Below are 19,651 nucleotides of genomic sequence, written 5' to 3' on the forward strand. Positions count from 1 at the left end.
AACATTGTCATCCATACGCTGTTTGGTTTCTGTTAACAATAGTTCCATACCCTGCCCGTCGGGCAATTATCGTGACAAACTTTCTGCTAACAAAAGAGCCTAACCCTAGCTCGCTGAGATAAAGATCGAAGGTGAGCGTGGTCGCAATTAAGTGTTCGTCTAAGCGTTAATTTACCTTTAATGCGCGGTGGCTTCACTCTACTTTGATCACTCTACTCTGATACGGAGATTTTAAGTATAAGAACTTGCCAACAGTGATTTTTAAAAGTCGCTTTACCAAAAAGATTCGGTGATGACAGCAATTTTCGTGTACATTGTAGCTATGAATTGATTGAATTTACATAGAGTTTAATAAATGAATTTATGAATTTATTAAAGATCAAATAAAACACTACTTGTACATGTAATATTTATTAGGCTTCAAACGGTCTTTACTATATACACATTATTAACAAGATTGAAATTTATTTTTATAGTATGTCCTTATATTTCTATTAGTTTTGTTCATAGACGAAATGCATTTTTTCCAAAAAGACTTGTCAGTTGTTTCAGTGATAAACATTTTGTTAGCCATATCTTTAATATAGTTCAGTCTATATTTGCATATAGGATCTCTCCCATCTACACCCGTAACATTTCTGTCCTTTCGTATTCGTTCATCCATAGTAAACAACCTTCCCATCAACTGAACGCAAAAGTTGCCTGGGGAACTGGCCCGTTGTCGAATTTCGAATATTTCTTTATTTGTCAAGGCGACGGGTGGCCGGCCGAAAGACTGATTCCTTGATTCTGTAGGACACAAAGTAGGAAATGTTTCTCTATCATTGTTTGATATGTAATTCAAGCCGATAAGAATAGTTCATCTTTACGATCTAAAGCCCAAACTTAACCAAAAGCCTTCTTCATACTTAAACGCATCAAAAGAAATTAATTAAAAAAACTGGATTACAATCTCTCGGGCTAACTTCACTGGTTGGCACGTGTCATCTCACATTAATTAACAATCAGTTCAGGTTAGCTTTATTCATGCTGGGTAAACACAGTGATTAAGCCCTGACTATTACATAATCACTACTGTGTGACACGCGTCGTCTAAAATTAATGTTAACATTGCGATGACGCTCTTCAATCCAAACTAATCAATTGCACATAATTCTAAATCAACTGACACGTGTCAACAGGATTGTTTGTGTATCTGGACTTCCTAAATGGCCAATAAGTATTTTGTTTAATATGACATGTTTATGTCACTGATTTCCATGCCATCGTGTCACCTGCCAAGTGAACGGTATAAATCGACACTCAAATTTTCCAAATCATCACAATTCCAAGATGCCTCTTAGCGATTACGTGCGTTTGCGTATCATCGCCCTCCGAGAACAAGGGGTGCGAATTAAAAACATGACCGCAAAAATGGAAAATGAAGGCCATAAAGAGTCGCGACAAGCCATTTACTATGCGTTAAAGAAATACTACGAAGGGCTTGGTATTGCAGATAAGCCACGAAGTGGACGTCCCTCAAAGGTTGACCTGCGCCACATGAACGTTATAGACGAGGAGATGACCATATTAACGCAGAAAAGTGTATTATACAGTAATAAATGTATTAATCACCTAAATAAGGTGATTCCAGCGGTACTTGAGAGAGAAGGTCGTGCATCAGGCTACTAAACTAGCAACACATGTAATAAAGGTAATGAGACATTGATATTTATTTGATGCATTAGCTATTTAAAATTTTCCATTTTAACTACGCTTTTGTTGATCGTGACTTATTATCATCAAATAAAATTGTTATACGTGTTTTAAAACTAAGCCTGATTTGTTCTTCAGAGTTTTGTTCTAATATTTGACTTGCCTTTACTCGAGTCTTATGTTGCAGTTGATACATAACCCGGTATTGTTTGCGATGGCAATCTCTTTGCATCAGCTATAATAGAAACCTTAAGTGAGGCAATTAAGAAGGGGCAGACCGTGTTCGTTGAACCGACTAATTTGGGTGTCCGATAAGGATTGCTTGGGGATTCCCCTACCCTGTAATTATCATACGGCCTCTATTGTTCGACCATATGGGGCAGGGTTGGGAAACCATACGGCCATTTGGTAAGGGGACATTCCGGCGGCACTGTATCATGTAACGCACATAACCTTTCGGAGAAGCAACGTACCATGGCTAAAATGTTAGTAAATATCAGGGGCGGATCCAGATATATTTTCTGACAGTCTTCCATATTATCTTTGTTAATCCATCCTCCATTTTTGACCGTCTTCCGACAGAAAATATTAGATAGCCGTCAATGTAAACTGTAAAATCTGACCGTCTTCCTGAAGACCCAGAAGACGGCCTAAATCCGCACCTGAATATTATAATATTATAATATTATAATATTAGCATGTAATTATTAGCGTGGGCCCTACTGCCGATAACGTTAAACTACGGCGGGGAAAATAGTATGCATGCCTAAACCCAAAAATATTCACCTAACTTGTGTACACTAAAACGGAACCCTTCAAACGTTTTACACAGTCGTTTGGCAATGGTCTTCATTCCCGAGTATACGTAAATCGGGTCCAGGCCCACGCGGCGGCTCCAAAGCTGAATGGCGTCTCTCTGACACCTTCCTTGCTTATCCTCCCCGTAACACCTGAGTACCAACAAATAGTTGGTGTAGTCCGTGTCGATGATCTTGAAATGGTTGTTGCCTGCAAAGGAATGTTACCCAAGTTTAGAGTCTGGAATGCGACTTAGCAAAATCTCCAAATTGTATCGACCGATTAAAAAGCTGTTGTACCATTTTAAGAAATATTATTTCGGTTATTTTATTTTAATTTGTTATGTTGAACATAACTTAAGCCTTGAGACAATATTCTTATCCACTGTGTCTCTTATGTTGTGACCAAAAGCAACCTAGGAATGGTTTTTTGCATCTATTTGGGATGGATAGCTATTGTAATGCTCCAATACCAATATCCCAAATTTATCTGTCATTGTTAAAAAATCTTAAGGCTCATTCCCATTGAAACATTCGTTCTACGTTATACGTAGATTGATCCAACTGCGCGGGAGCTCTCATTGCATGTAAACGGATTGAGGGATTGACACACTTGCTCTGGGCGTTGAGCAGAATACACAGAAAGCTGCTGATTTTATGGGTGTTGGCAGCGTCAGGAGGCGTGTTAATCTATCTGATTGCATTCAGCGAGAGTTCAAGCCCAGTTTGATCTACGTAGAAAGGATAGGGGAGAGCGGGGCTAGGTGACCCAATTATACACTTTTGGCCTTCTAGAGCCAACTGGGAATGAATTAGAGCAACAGAACCGGTTTAAACTAAATTACGTATGCAACGTACGTCATTATTTTTAGATATAATGCCAGATGGCTCACAATCTGACAAAAAACGTAATTGACTTCAGTTGGCACCTTATACGAAAATGCAGTGAGTATCCCATGTAAACGACAATGATTTTATTAAGTTGATTTTTGAGTCTTTGATGAATAAGTAGTTCAAATGAGGCAGACATGAGGCAGTGTATATTGAGGTTTCTGTACGTAACGTTGTATGTGTTGGAAGAACCAAAATATTTATTAATTAAACTTGTTTTGTTTTAATTGAAAATAAACTAATAACGCTTTAAAACAGTTTTTTAATGAATGTAAAACGAATAATAAAGTTTGGTTTTTAAAGAAACTCACAGATTCAGTCTTAAACTGGTAATAACTTAACAAACCATTGAATTTGTTTTAACAATGGTCTGTAGCTGTGTTGCGCGCAAAAGACTGTGGGCTATATGAGGGTCCAAGTTGCCCCGAGTCAAGGGATCCAACTAGCCCCGGGTGCACATTTTGGTTTTAAAGGTTTGCAGCAATTGTGGTGCTAGAATGAACATAGATTGAACCTTACTGTGAAATTGAAACGATGAGCTTCAGTTTGATGCCCTATACATATATTATATTCGATCAAAAGCCTATAAAAATAAATTTTAATATTTCTTTAATACGGTTACTTTAAGATGCAGAATTCTTTCATTTGGACTCAGCGCCTTAATGAAACTATTAAACGAAACTTTGATACGGTCACTTTAATTTACAAAATGATGTGATCATTGTTTTTTATCCCATGGTTACTGTTTCAGAAAATGATGCCTGGCCAACTTACCCAGGGGTCCAACTAGCCCCGGTCTCCCCTAACTTTACCGGTAATGACCCTTTAATAAATCCTGTTAACAACGCAAATTTAAATTACCTAAAAACGCGATTTTTTAAACAAATGTCAGAAGCAAATGACCCATAGTATGAAAAAAATAAGGAACAAAGTTATTTTACTTGATGATTAAAGAATAACTCACTCTCTGATGGACCAAAGGAGAAGTCCCCTGGATTCCCTGTAGGAACTAGGCTTGAAGCCTCGTTGATGTCTGTGCACTTTTGTCCGTCTTTCCTAAGATGAAAGTAATATGCAGATATTTTATTTGTAAAAGGGATATTTTATGATACATGTTCAATGCGGCTTTTTTTTTTTCTAAACTGCTCCGACCCCCGCCTACAAAACGACTATAACCATTTCAAATCTAACAACCGTGAAAAGGAAATAATTTGGTGTCATTTTTACTATTATTATTATTGTTGTTGTTGCTGTGTTGCTTTTGTTGCCTTTTCTTAAAGTATAAGCGGTATGTTTCACCTGTATACCGGTGTACGTGTCTGTTCTTTAATGCTGTAGAAAAGGGCATCTGCAGTGTCATTTTAACACATAATATAATATAATATAATATAATATAATATAATATAATATAATATAATATAATATAATATAATATCAGCTTGGGGTAGTTTTATTATTCATTTATTAACTGGTATGTAGCCGCTCCTTGGTTCATGCATAACATTTGAGCTTAACATGCGTCTTCTTTATAAGGAAAATACTTGGAAGCTTTTTTATTCTGAAATAAAATAGAATCGGGAGGATTGAAACCCTTTTCATTTGATGGCAGTAAATGACCCAGAGATAAATTATTCATTGTAGAGTAACTTCAACACAGGTGTTGCAATAAAATTTTATGTCTTTTGCATTAATTATTGCCTGGTGTTCTCCATAGTTATTCGTTTAACACACATAAAAACGCTCATAAAATACTAACAGTGGGAACACTCCTTTATACCAAATATGCTGTAAAACCATGTGATATGCTACATTTGTTTCGCTAAATTGATAAGGTTGTAGTATGTATCCCATTTATATAATTAACTGAATTACAGTACGTACGGCAACGCTCTGATAAGAAAGGATAATGCTCCATCTTTGCCGGCGGTGACGTAGGCGGTGTATTCTGATAAAACACGGTCATCCGGCACCTGAGGGTTCCGTCTCCATAAGAAACTATACCAGATGCCCGTAAGCTAGAAATAAATGCAAACGATGTAATGTCCTTCTCCTTGTCTATTCCTATCATTTGCAAACAGGTGAATAAAAAATGGCAATAGCTCTCTTGTCACACATTTAAAAGAATATGTCTTAGTCACATCGCAATATCTCATGAGTAAATATAGTTCGGAAAAAGAGATTTTGATCTCTAGATCTAACCTAAAAATTGCACATCACGCGAAAAAAACGGACCATTTCACAACCATCAACGGGCGATTTACAGTAATTACTCAGTCATTTCATTGGGCAAAATTGTTAATTTTCAAGATACTGTATTTTAAGACAATTTTTTCCAATTAAAACATTCCTTTTGAGTGGAAGCAACAAATGAGAAAAACAGACTACTCTATATTCTACTTTATACAGTAAAAGCAGCAAACATGTTAAATACCAATATTATTGTTTGTAATAAAATGATGTATCTTTAAGTTTAATCATTTTTGCAAACTAAAATATCGAGATATTACCGTATGCCTGCACATTTGAAATTAATTGGTGTATGTGGGAGATATTATTAGCCTATGTACACTTTTGAACTTTCTACGTACAATGGATGCCTTATAAACATTATAGATGATGCTAATCTCAGACTTAGATCTTGAAACTGATGGCAGGGTAAACACTAAAAAAAAAAAAAAAACCTTACTCCTTTTCAGTTTACGTTTGTGCTAGGTAACGATTTAACAATTTAAGCCCACTACAAAGTGGACGTATGTGCCGTTAGCCTTTATCTGCTTAAACATAATACTGTAGCTGGCAAATGGTACGGACTCAAACTGTAAACCAAATCCTTTGACTTCCGCCGTAAAATCAAGGTGACAATTATTAAACCATATACCAGTATCATGGTCAAAATGAATATTCGGACTTTCAATATTCAATTTTTTTCCTGCTACATTGTACATGTTGGATTTTAAGACGTTGAGAAAACCGTGTGAGTTTGTAACCAGTAACATTTATTCCTTGTAATTGCAGCATCCCCCCCAAACAGTCTCGGATGATGCCGATGTAAATGTCCCTCTATATATGGCAGACCTATATGGAAGGAAGTCCACGTACTCCTTTAATGGTCTCTCCGCCTCTCACACACCTCCCCACATGTCGTCCCTGCAGGGGCACAGTAATTAAATATCGGCTCAATTCAACCGGTCGATGGACGACGAGTGGGGAGCAGTGTGAGAGACGGAGAGACTACCCGCAAGAAAACGCAGTAGATACTCCAGCGCAGTAGACTACTGCAATCATGCTGCAAACCGCAGTTGACTACTGCAAACATACTGCAAACATGCTTCAAATCTGCTTCGATTTGGGAGCTAATTAGCATATTTGAAACATGCTTCTATCATATGCATGCTGCTAATCTACTGCATTAATGCACCTCTCTGTACAAACCTATGTACTTTTTGGAGTAGAATTGCAGTAGGCTATGCTGCATTTCTACTGCAAATATGCTCCACAGCACTACTGCGTTAATGTTTTTTTTTTTTTTTTTTTTTTTTTTTTGCTACTTCTATACTACTGCACTTTCGTGCGGGTATTGCAGGATTAAGTCTTCCTTTCATGTAGGTCCGCCATATTTAGGTCGTGGCCTAGCTAGCACTCGGCTACTCTCATTCTGAATGGCCTCATACATGCACTTACCTTAGTTACATCCAGATTTCGGAATCCCTTAATCAAGGGAGTTGTATCTGGAATACATATTCTAGGATATCCCAATCCCCCTACGACAGCAACTATCAGCGCAAAGAAAATGGCGCGTACCAAGACAGCCATTCTAGGACCTGTGACTCTGTCCAAATAGAGCGAGGTTCAAAATACTGAGTTAATGTGCAAGATTCAACTGGCATTAGGCCAGCCGATACAAATTACGTGTGTGTCTAGCTTATTTCTCTCTTAGCCTCACAAAAGAATACCAATTTTGCATTTATCTTTTGGAATATGATTTGAGGAAAAAAACTGGGCTATTGTGTTCAATGAATACATATTTCGTTTTGTGATAATGAAGAAAAATAGCTATGTGACCTCCATGTAAACCAACATATTATGAAATATGGCCTGTACATCATATTAGTAATGTTAATCATGTACACCGAGGATTATGTGCTTACTGCTACGCAACTTCAGTCCAAGGACTTTTATGTTTTATACGTGTGTATCCTCTGGCGTAAAGTACAATCTGAGCATCAATTCATACTACCGGTAGAGTCGAGCGTGAAGTTTACAGAACCTTTACTCTTTTTTAAAAGATATTTTCGTCTGTTAGTTTCAGAAGTACGGGCACGGGTGGATTAATATAGTTTTTTTTTTTTTTTTCTGTTCCTGGGAGTGTTAACGTGGGTTGGAGGAGAAAAATCCGACCGGTTTTCGCCTTCCTGGGATATTTCAGATATTTATTTAGATGTTTATAAGTATCACCATTTATGTTCGTTAAACATAAAAATTATATAGGCATTTAAACAAAAGAAATTAATGAAATATTTAAATGAATAAAAATAACTATAACAATAATATATATATCCTTTATAAAACCTGTATAGTTCTGAAACAGGATCTTTGTATACTGTTGAAACCGTACAAAATTAAGAGTGCTGGAGGTATTCTATTATCTTTCTATCCATCTGTCAACGAATCACACAAGTAAGAAATGGTCATTTCTAAATCAATTAAAGATAAAAAACTTTAACAATGTCAAAACATGAAATTGCGTTTTTTTTTTTCTTCTTAGAATAAAAAGAAAAATAAAATATATTTGCCATAAGCTGTGTTTATTTTAAAGCTTAAAAGGTTTCTGAATATAATATTATAGAAAACCAGCACTAGTCACCAGGTGATTTTAGTTCACCCAGGTTCATGGGAGAAGTTGACTAGCAGATAGGACATAGTATTAAAAAAGCGAGAAAAAAAAAAAAAAAACGAGTGAACGCGCTTGTCTCACTGCATGTGTTGGTCGCTTTTGCAACACAAAGGGTACATCCATCTTTCTCTGGATTTCCTTGGTGCTTAAAGGCATTCAAAGTCTAATAAGGAGAAAATTGCTAGTAATTAAACTGGATGTGCAGATGCTTTACATTATGTTCGAAGCTGCCTCGCTATGGCATATGATTGGATAATAGCATGCAACTGCCTGCGAGGCTCACTGCGAATTATCCACCTCCCATGCGAGTTTCTTCCTCTCGAAGGTGGCAGGCTGAAACAGAAATATTAATAAACGTTTTAAAAAGAGCGTATACTCAGGACAGCGTGTATCATTGAGCGTCATAGGGACCAGAATTACATTAGCTAACTGTGTCATTACCAACAATACTTCAGGCAATATCGAAGCTACAATGCAAGCACATACTTGGTAAATTCCAATTACAGCCAAGAATACAGATGACTTTCTGTTCAAATATCAAGGCACAGACACGAATACATGCAATTAATGAAAGGAATTCCCGTAATGATAATAATGATAATTAGAAAAGCACTGACTGATAATGGACCATTAGTTGACTAATGTATCATCACCAAAGTCTTAATGCTCATTTCTTATCTGTCCTTAAAATTTCATCAAAATTCATCCACAGCTTTTTGAGTTAGTATGATGAATAATGGACTGACAAAAGGAGTTGAAACCATGAACTCAATAATAATAATAATAATAATAATAATAATAATAAACTAATGATTGAGGAATCAAAGCAACCACAGGGCTACAACGTAAAGCGACAACAGAAGTGAAAGAGCATGAAAAACAGCTATCAAAGAAAAAGAGATAAGTGAATCAAGTAATCTATTTTACAACATTCTTTACATATTTTAAAGTATTTTAACCAATTTTAGGATTTGTGAATTTTTTTCCTAGAGCTTTCGACCATTACCCATATATTCTTGGTCACTATGCCCCTAGTATTGACGACCCAATATTATGGCGGGGCGGGGGGGTACAGGATTCCTTCTATATTCCTAAAAGGAAATATACATTTACCTTTTTCGTGTTCCGAGAAACGGAACCCTTCAAAAGATTTACACAACCTTGTGTCAATCATCTTCATTCCGCGGTAAGCGTAAACAGGCTCCAGGTCAGGACTTCGACCCCAAATCTGGATCGCTTCTTTCTCACACCACCCCTGCCTATCCTCTCCGTAGCAAATAACAGAGACCAGGGAGTTGTCATAGTCCGTGTATATAATCTTAAAATGGTTTTTGCCTGCAATGGAATGAGAAACTGGATTTAGGTCTGAAAAACGGCTAAGAGTAATATGCAAAATGAGAAACAGGGTCTATGTATAAAAAATAATGATGGTTTTAATTCTTATACAGTTGTTCGTCTTAGTTAATGCTGCCAGAAAAAAAGGCTACTAAAATTTGTTTCGAAATCATTTTATAGCCTAATATCATAGATGTCCCTTTTGAGTGGGGGAAATAAATACATAAATTATCTTTGTTGACGAATAAAGAATAACTCACTGTCTGGTGGACCAAAGGCGTATACCCCAGACTGCCCTGTGGGTTGTAGGCTAGAGAGCTCATTGATAACTATACACGCTTGTCCGTCTTTCCTAAAATGAAAGGAGCATATGCTTTCCTTTTTGGATATTCTTTGTCAAGCATACAATACATTGTAATTCTGCACTGCAACCTTTTTTGTAGAATGAAGATGATCACGACTTTGTTTTATAACCATGAGAAAAGGTATCTGCAATATTATTTAAACATTAAACTATAACGCCATGCAAAAAAATAGAGGAGAGAACTACGCTTGGCGCTGCGCTTATCATTCAAGCGGGGAAAAAGGAAACGCGTTTATGGTATAGATACAGTACGAGGCGCTGAGCTTTACGAGGAATAGTGCAGGTAATTGGCGAGGCGAAGCCGAGACAATTATCTGTTCCATTTCTCGTAAAGCTCAGCGCTGAGTGCTTTATCTGGTTTAAAGCACGAGTAATTAACCCTGTGCATTGGTGCGTGGAACCATTCGTGGATGACGTGACTTTACACGAAATAAAGCACGGCGCGACCTATTGTTTTTTGACAGGAGAGTGCTTTAAGTATTCCTCAACAGCAGACTGGGATAGCTTCTTTGTATGTACCCCTGCATTTATCTGTCTTTATCAAACTGCTCCAAAGTAAAAATTATATGCTCAGAAACTTTTAATCTGACCATGGATAAAATTAGGGAATTTTGTCCGTGATCTGATACAACATTTAACTCACTTGTTTGCAGAGTAAACATTTTAATTTTTTATAACAGAATGAAATGGGGAGCTCGAGGGGATACCTTTAGTTTTGGCGTCAGTAAATGGCCAAGGGCTTATTTATTTATTTTGAGTGGCATAAGTAGGGAAATTTCACCCAACCACGTGTGTTGGCTGTAATGTTAGGAGATATCTGCTAGCGTGTTCTTATCAATACACAAAACTCGTCTAATTTTATGTAGAAATAAATACATTGGAAGCAACACATTATACTGGTGCCTTTTAATTGTATAATAACAGTTGGGACACATCGTTTCATTATGCTTAAGGTGTTGTTATACATTATTGTACAATACAGTACGTATCGTTCGCTGAAATGATCAGGGCTGCAATGCATGTTATCTTTTGAAAACGTTTTGTTTGAATGATAAGGGCTTCATTTACACTTTACTGAAATCAGGCCTACCTAACTTCCAGACTCGGCACCGAATGATCCCGAATTCACCGTTAGATCGGACCACAATACCCGTTTTCAAGGTGTGTGTCAGTACGTATTTCACACCATCATACCCCGGAACAAATTTTTGGATGAGATGCACTACTTTCCAACCACGCAGAGAGATATAGGCAAGAGCAGTGTCGCGTCTGATACTTCGAAAAGCATACTGACGCACACCTTGAAAACGGGTAGTGCGGTCCGATATACCTGTGAATTCAGGATCATTCGGTGCCGAGTCTGGTAGTTGGGTAGGACTAGAAATGTTGTACGTACGGCAACGCTTCCACAAGGATTGACAAAGTTCCATTTTCGCCCGCTGTTACGTAGGGAGCGTATTCCGTTAAAAGATGGTCATCCGGCACCATGGGATGGCGTCGCCATAGGTAACCGTACCAGATGCCTGTCATCTAGAAATGAAATATATATTATACCCGGATATCCGTGCTTTGGTCAACGCTTACAGTAATGTATGTCGGTGTATCGGTGGCAGGCAAAATTTGTATTTTTAGCTGTGGTATTCAAACTAATCTTTAAAATTGGGTTAAATTTTATGGTCGCCGTTGTAATTTGCGAACAATCAAGATACGTAGAAAAATATATTTATCTATTTTGGACAATAACAACGCATTTATTTTGTTGGTGCGGCACGTTTTGTCCAAATTTGAAAGATAGAAAGGCAGGAATTTATTGGAAAAACAACCGCCACATTTGCACTAAAAGCTCATACAAGCAGTAGAATATGGACGTAATTGAAATCTGAATAGCTGCAGTGCAATTGAAACGTTTGCCAGAAAAGTTCAGATATAACTGAAAATCTCAAGGATGTCTTGGAAAACAAGATAAACTTCAGTGGACTAAATACCATGCACTTAAATGACATGCACAAATGCAGATTGCTAATTTGATACTTATTTTTAAATCACAAGATAGGAAAATTCATTTCCAGTAGCCTCAAAATAAATAAGATACAATTAAAATTTACTTTTTAACGTTACAACATTTATACAATGCCAGACGTATTGGGTTGAAAAATGCATAAAATACATAGGAAACAGAATTACAAAACACCAAAGTGTGCCAATAATTTTTTTTTTTTTTTTTTTTTTTTTTTTGAAAATCGTACTGGGTTCCTGCCTTTTTACTAAACAAAACCTAAAAAGTAATGATGATTGTTAGCGAACTCAAACTAAAGCTTTATTTATTACCGGTAAAGCTCCTTATTAGTTTGAATACAAACGAAAGTACGGTTATGGAGTTTTTGTGATATAAAGACACAAACAATAACTCATTCTGTGGAAAAAATTAGAAATAAGTCGCTCGACAAAATAGAATTAATTCAATTATTGAATACCATTAAATATGGAATTTAAGGACACACTACCTTTCATGAATGAATGAACAAGAACACTGTGATTAAACATGGAATTCATCCCTTGGTCAGGCCATCTGCCTTTAACTATCTGCTCACCTTTTCCGGTTCCATATTCTGCATTCCACGAGGATTGCAATGTTTCACTTCACCTTCACGGACACTCTGACAAGAAACTACACAAAAAACGAGGAAAACGAAGAACAGAAGACCAGTCATGGTTATTCCACAATCGTCAACGGTTTAAATAGTCTAGTGTTGCGTTAAAACCATAGCAGTTATATACCTGCAGACGAACCAAACTATCAAATTCTGTCAGTGCATACTGGTATCTGCTTATGCACAAACATATGAAAAACATAGAGGCTGATCTAAGCTGCAACAAAACACAATTATTGAAAAGAAAACGTTTGTAATTTCTTTTTCAAATCTGCTAAAAAGCGTGTATTATCGGCGTAGACTGTCTACATCGTTCTCAGTGGTCTCTGATATAGAGAACACGTGTATGCGATGGGCATATGGTTTTGCAGTATATTATATGCATACATATACACATTATACACAGAGATGTTCAAGGCCCTTGCAAAAGAAGGTACTGGCATGATTTGGAATCTAGTCAGTGAAATATATGAGACTGGAAATTTTCCGAAGGACATGCTCAAATCCATCTTCATCACCCTACCAAAAGCCCCGGGGACACTTGATTGCTCAAGTCATCGCACAATAAGCCTGATGTCCCACTTTCTCAAAATCCTATTGAAAACCATCTTACAAAGAATTTAACGCAAAATTCTGCCAGAAATTCCACCCTACCAGTTTGGTTTCATGAAAGACAGAGACACCAGAAATGCCATATTTCTCAGAATGCTCAGCAAGAGAACCCTACTACATCAACAAGACATGTACATGGTTTCCATCGACAATCAAAAAGCATTTGACAAGATCCGACATGAGGAGCTCTTCAGAATGCTTCCAAAAATTCAAATAGGTGACAAAGATATGCGGGTTATGAGATCAGTCTACTGCGATCAACTTGCAGCAGTCCGCCTTCCTCAACTGGTTCCCCATCAAAAGAGGATTGCGTCAGGGCTGTGTCATGTCCCCAGACCTTTTAAACTTATAATCCGAAATGATCTTGAGAGATCTGGAGGATCGTCCGGAAGGAGTCACAGTCAATGGTGTCAGGATAAACAATCTCCGCTATGCCGATGATACAGTTATTTTAGATACATTCAGTGAGGATCTCCAAAATCTTTTCGATGCTGCCGTTGCCTCCAGAGCAAAGCTTGGACTACATGTCAACAGCAAGAAAACAAAAACCATGGTGGTTTCAAAATCAGAGGTCACACCACTTTGCAGGTTGCTTTAGTGGAACACTCCCATCGACCAGGTCTCCTCATTCAACTATCTTGGGGTCCGTGTGACACCCAACGCCTGTTGCAAGAGAGAAATCCAAAGAAGAATTGGTCAAGCGACAAAATACATTCACCCCCCTCGGCCCAATCTTCAAGGATCATAGGCTCTCCTTACAGATAAAGACCCGCCTCCTTAAAACCCATGTTTGGTTTACTCTTCTGTATGGCTGTGAGTTTTGGACTTTGACAGCAGAAACTCAACCTAACGTTGAAGCAGCTGAATTGTGGTTCTACAGGCGAATGCTCCGAATCTCCTACATTGATCATGTTACAAAAGAAGAGGTCGTTAAACTGATTGACCAAAAAAGACAGCTTCTCAACACTGTCAGAGAAAGACAACTGAAGTTTGGGACATTGCATCAGAAAAGAGTGATTAGAAGATCTTAGCCTTAGCGGTAGAATACCTGGCAAAAGTGCCTGAGGCAGACAACGAAAGTCCTTACCTTAGCCACGTTCTTACCTCATGTTTAACTATGTTCAAAATGGCATCGTTCTCTTTCCCGACTTGTTATCTCCATTCTCTGGTCACCACCCAGACCCCTTCTCCAACTACTCTCCTAAAGTCATGGCTGGATCGACCCAACTCTATGAGAGATTTTCCTTATATGCAATAATTGTAATTGGTTTAAATGTCTGACACGTCTCTAGTTGCTGGGGGTATATTAATTACCTGTAGCTGCTCGGGGAGGTACGTCAGACAATAAATCAGATTACTGAATCCACTTTAGCGAGAACTCCCCGCAGAGTTGGATAGATCCTGTTGGTGTGATGTTTGAATCTAAACACAGTCCAAAACTCTCAGTGTCCCCTGAACAATGGTAACACAGGATCATAGGATGAGAAAAATGTTAGAATCGCTGCGTTGAAGGCCTACGTGTACGTGCATCTAGGGTAATTATCTGTGCAGACTGTTTTACTCTATCAAACGATAATTGACGGAAAACTGATACACTTCTGATGGCCTGGGAGCATGAAAAATACCAACTTTTCCTTACCGCCCCCCCCCCCCCCCCCAAAAAAAAAAAAAGAGAAAATGAATACAAAATGAATAAATAAAAGCCTAGATATAAATACAATCTATATGAAGGAGGAGAGGGAGGTATTGCCCCCTCTGAACCACTGTCCCCTACAGCCTAACGCAATTTGCCATTTCTTCTTTCTTTAGAGCCGACTTCAGTGTTTTCAACGTCCTCTGCAAGTCAGGGTGTTACTGGAAATAGTATACATATAGACAAATGGAGATTCATTTCACAATAGAAAACTTTTCAGGCAATAAAGGCATGCACAACTGTTTTTCCCCTTGTTAAATCAATGTTAAATCCTCGTTAAAATATGTTTCCAATTCAATATGCATAATTACCTCATTCTCGACATTTATGAATCGGGGAACGTGCTTCATGACAACAAATCCTAAATAGGCTTGCTTCTGTATTTCCAGTCCATCATTCTCACACTGTTGCAATGAATGGAATCAAATCAAATCGCTCACTTTGTTAGATGAGACTTCACTTGTGCTAAATGCTTTAGATGAGACAATCGGGTATTCCTGGTTTACAAATTGTAAATTATGCTTCCAAAGAGATATTCAGACAAACAATGATAATAAATGCACTTCAAAGCACAACTTCTTAACATTACAAAGTTGTCACCCACAATCTTTAAAATCATATCACTCAAAGAGCTAACTCTAGCATTTCTTTCAAGAAAAGAAATTATATCACTGAAAATGTATTCACAATTTACAAGAGCACAACCATTCCAAATAGTATATAGATATATTTAAATATAGTAGTGCCTTCAATGACATCTGCACGCTGTGTTTCACTGTGCTGTGCTTCTTATTGTTGAGCACCAGTGCCTGACGCATTCTCCCATAAAAGCTTGAAGATGAGAGATGCAATGAGGGCTAGATCAAGTTATAGCTGGGTCCTCATTGCCCTAGCCAGAGCCTTCCCTGGAAATCATGTGACTTACTGTATTGGCAGCAAATACGGTTTCAAGAAGCTGTCACAGTCCTGCTCCTGTCATGAACTGACATATGCACCAAAGGTAGCTCATCTCTTTGTGGAAGCCATCAAGCCTTGCAACTGGAGATGGTAGTATATTGGATTCTGGTTCACTTTCAACAGTAGTATGGTCCTTCCACCACAGTGGTTGATCACAGGTTATTACTGGGGGTGGCCCTGTAATGTTGAACACGTGAACACATTAAATTCAATGTGGAGAAGATGCATGAGAATTCTGTAGAGCCATATCTACCAGAGGAAGAAACATGACAGATGCCTTTTCTGGGTGATTCCCTCTAGTCACCACTTGCCCATGTAAAAATCCCATAGTGGTTTGGGCTGTGGCTGGAAAGCAGGTAAGGACAGTTTCCACAATAAGTTGGTTTTCTGGTAGGTTCCGATTCCTAGATATTTGGGTTTTCCATGTTGGTGAATGTGGTAACAAATACTCCGGGATTCTGTCCCTTGTGTGGCCCTGGAGTCCTTCTCATATCTTACTATTAGGAGTAGGAGCAACAGAATCCATGCAATTAGTTTCCAAAATGTTTATGCAGTTCTTCACTAAAACCTATTTGTTCGGACCAGCAGTACATTTGGCCTAGCTAATTATATGATTGCTTGTCCAATTGATGCAAATTCCAGTCCGCCTAAAAAAAAAGACTGACATTGTGTTTGGTGCTACTGTTGACTGTACACCTGTACAACTTTTTAAAAATAAATTACAAAACTTACTGTTAATACCTCCATTATTTATTCATCAATATTATTTATAAAGAGGGTAAAACAACATTCTTGAGTTGAATATTACTGAAGATTTACTGTTTGGATTTTTTTATTTATGAAGCCTTATGAATACTCTTGCTGACGACCATATTGGAAAATGCTTTGAACAGGTACATAGATGGGCATAATAAATAATACAAAAAATATTATTTTCCATATATAATTGATTTATGGTATTAGCAAATAAATATTTGTTCCCAGAATGATGAGAAGTTCTGTCCTGTCCACTTATTCAGAATCCTTATTTGTCACACTATGACTCACATTTCTCCAAGAGAGCTATATTTCGCAGCCAAACCTCACAGAGTTGTTGCGAATGATATAATGATTATAGTTAACGCTAAAAAAATCCATTGCATATCTTTAAAAACATAATTTGCAATTTTAGGCAACGTTTTAGCCTTTGCCTGACCTTTCACTTTGGTAAATAATTCCTATTAAATAAGGTTTTCCTTTCAGTGAAAATGTCCTTTTAATTCAACTTTATTTTATTTCTTTACTTTTGCGTATCTTTTTAGGTTTTAACTTCATTTATTTTAGCAAAATACTACCTAAATTGAACGACACCATTTACTTACAGTGACACAATATAATGGTGGCCATCTTGGAAAAAAGCTGCCTTAAAAACCTTTTTCCACCACTTAGATTTTTCTAGATTTTAAATATATTTAAATTTGGATATTTAGCTTTCTCATATACCTCATAACACTTTTTTGGCACTGAGTCCCTACTGATAAAAAACTGTTTATAAAATTAAGTCTTATAAAACCTTATGAATACTCTTCCTGGCGGTCAACATTTCAGGTAAAAATCTGTGTAAATGACCTTTACCTGACCTTTGTCCCAAAGCCAAAGACCTTTGATAAAAAATTTATATTAAATAAGTTTTTATTTTCTTTTCGACAAAGTGTTCTTTGTCTGTAAGACCGGATATATTCCAAGGTCTTAATCTCGTTTATTCCAGAAAAAATACTCCCAAAATATAAAGACCCCCTTTACCTAAAGTGACATAATATATTGACGGTCCTCTTGAAAAAAACTGCCTTACAAACCACTACCTACAATCTAACATGTTAAAATTTGGATATTTAGCTTTCTAAAAAACGTCATTACATTTTTTTTTTTTTTTTTTTTTTTTTTTTTTTTTTTTTTTTTTGCAATTAGTCCTGGGTTAGACCAAATTTTGTGCTCAGTTTACTAGTCTAACATTACTTTTAAAACTTCTAGGCAGAATTTACAAATGTTGACAACCTTCACATTCATATATTCAACCAATTAAAAAAATTAAACTGACGGACTGAATGTCTAGACATATGAGGTTTTTTCTATGAAAGCGTCTCATACATCTTTTATTGAAATCGCATATTATAATACTGGTACCAACAACTTTCAATTCAGAGACTACTTTGATCTATTTTATACGGGAATGCAATGCAGAATGAATGGAGAATCGTGTTGAATAATTGAAATACATTCATAGGGGTAAAAAGTGTGAAAATTAGAAATTACGATGAACAGCTTATAAAACTTAATTCGTTTTCGTAGATCATAGGACTACTTGTATCAAATGAAACCAGTGCAATTGAGATAATATCTCTCTCTCTCTCTCTCTCTCTCTCTCTCTCCAGCAGTACCCAAGACATATGTTCTTATACCGGTAGTCTTGAAAAGTTTATACACTTATAGCCTTTTATTTGAAAACGTATTACTAAAAAAAGGTCCATTTCTTCTGTCAATTTTGATTATAAAACTATCGTCAATATGAATTCGCCTTTCACTGTACAATTCTCTCTCGTTTTTATCAAAATTATTTAGAACTTAATTTACAGTGTTCAAGGCGTGTAAAAACAGACCATACAGACCTGTGGCCGCTATATGTGTCTCTTGGAGACAAATTGTATTTGTTTTCCTTCATAGATGCTAGTATATACGAAGGTTATCAAACGGTACGGTTTAGAACTATGATTCAGCTGACCTAAATTGCAATTTTAAGAGGGACCACTGGTGTGATTTTTTCAGAAATTGAAGAGGGAAGGTTAGGACCCCCCCCCCCCCCCGACACACCCTAAATAGGTAACTGCGTGATATTACCTATTATATTATGTAGTTTTAAGTATTTTACTAAATCATTTTTTTCACTTTTCATGTAATTTAATACCATTCGTGTGCAAGTTTATGTGATCAACCACTCAGACATTATATTTATATTTCAGATACTGTGAAGTGCATGTAGAATTCCTGATAGACCACTTTGTTTAAAAGGTTATTCTTTTAAGGCTCATGCAAGCTCGTGTGTCCCTTTTTTTTTTTTTTTTTTTTTTTTTTTTGTAGGGGGGGGTGTTCACAGTTCACAATTCCCTGCAATAAAAACTCAATTAGTATCTCATTGAAAATGTAAGTCTGGGTATAACAACAATGCCTTCGTCTGAATAATGACGAAGAATAAAAGGCCGCATTTACCAGTCGGGGCAGGGGAATGGGGGGCTTCAACGCTCACGCTGTGAACGTTTCACCTATTTCGGAAGATAAATCAGTGGCTTTCACGGGTAACTATAATACCCAATAGGGCCCTTAATTTAGCTCGTTAGTAACGGCTAATATGGGTTAAAACAAAGCTAAATAGGCATTTCAACTTTAATGTACACAAATGAAGATTTTCATTCCAAAATCACATTTATGGAGTTATCCTGGGGTAAACGGCATTTATCTTCATTTTTCTTTCCTGACGCTCTTTAGAACACTGTAACAATTTTGGAAAAAGGAGATCCAAACAATGTTTCGCACTACAATGTCTCGACTAACAGATATCGCGCGACTTTACAGACAGTGCCAAGATGGCTCACTACCAAGGGTGGGCAAGGGACGGTGAATATGATTTATTTTTGGCGATATTGATTAAGGCCATTCATCTTTCTATTTATGTTTTAAAAATTATAATTATCCTCAAATAAAATCAACGAGAAGTAATTCATGAACTTA

General features: G+C 37.0%; 3 protein-coding genes across 3 annotated transcripts in view; 1 reads left to right on the forward strand and 2 right to left on the reverse strand.

Annotated features, from left to right (window-relative positions):
• The first annotated feature begins 838 nt into the window (after positions 1–838).
• Positions 839–19,651, forward strand: part of LOC147760410 (uncharacterized) — a 150,741-nt gene continuing 131,928 nt past the window's right edge. Inside the window, exon 1 of the mRNA XM_087018771.1 lies at positions 839–1,693. The gene's annotated coding sequence lies outside the window, so the exon portion shown is untranslated. The remainder of the gene's footprint in view (positions 1,694–19,651) is intronic.
• On the reverse strand, positions 2,462–7,205 carry LOC106166357 (uncharacterized). Its single transcript, XM_087018767.1, has 4 exons — positions 7,065–7,205; positions 5,265–5,398; positions 4,348–4,439; positions 2,462–2,703 (listed from the first exon to the last, which is right to left on the reverse strand). The coding sequence occupies exons 1-4, from the start codon at positions 7,194–7,196 to the stop codon at positions 2,462–2,464; spliced, it is 600 nt and encodes a 199-aa protein (XP_086874893.1). The 5' UTR covers positions 7,197–7,205.
• LOC147760411 (uncharacterized) lies at positions 8,033–12,840 on the reverse strand. The gene is made up of 5 exons (XM_087018768.1): positions 12,568–12,840; positions 11,373–11,506; positions 9,873–9,964; positions 9,391–9,612; positions 8,033–8,610 (listed from the first exon to the last, which is right to left on the reverse strand). Exons 1-5 carry the CDS (start codon positions 12,685–12,687, stop codon positions 8,567–8,569), a joined length of 612 nt encoding a protein of 203 aa, XP_086874894.1. The 5' UTR covers positions 12,688–12,840; the 3' UTR covers positions 8,033–8,566.

The sequence above is a fragment of the Lingula anatina genome, chromosome 8 (genome assembly GCF_051362555.1).
Source record: "Lingula anatina isolate TDL-2025a chromosome 8, LinAna3.0, whole genome shotgun sequence".
Classification (NCBI taxonomy): Eukaryota; Metazoa; Brachiopoda; class Lingulata; order Lingulida; family Lingulidae; genus Lingula; species Lingula anatina.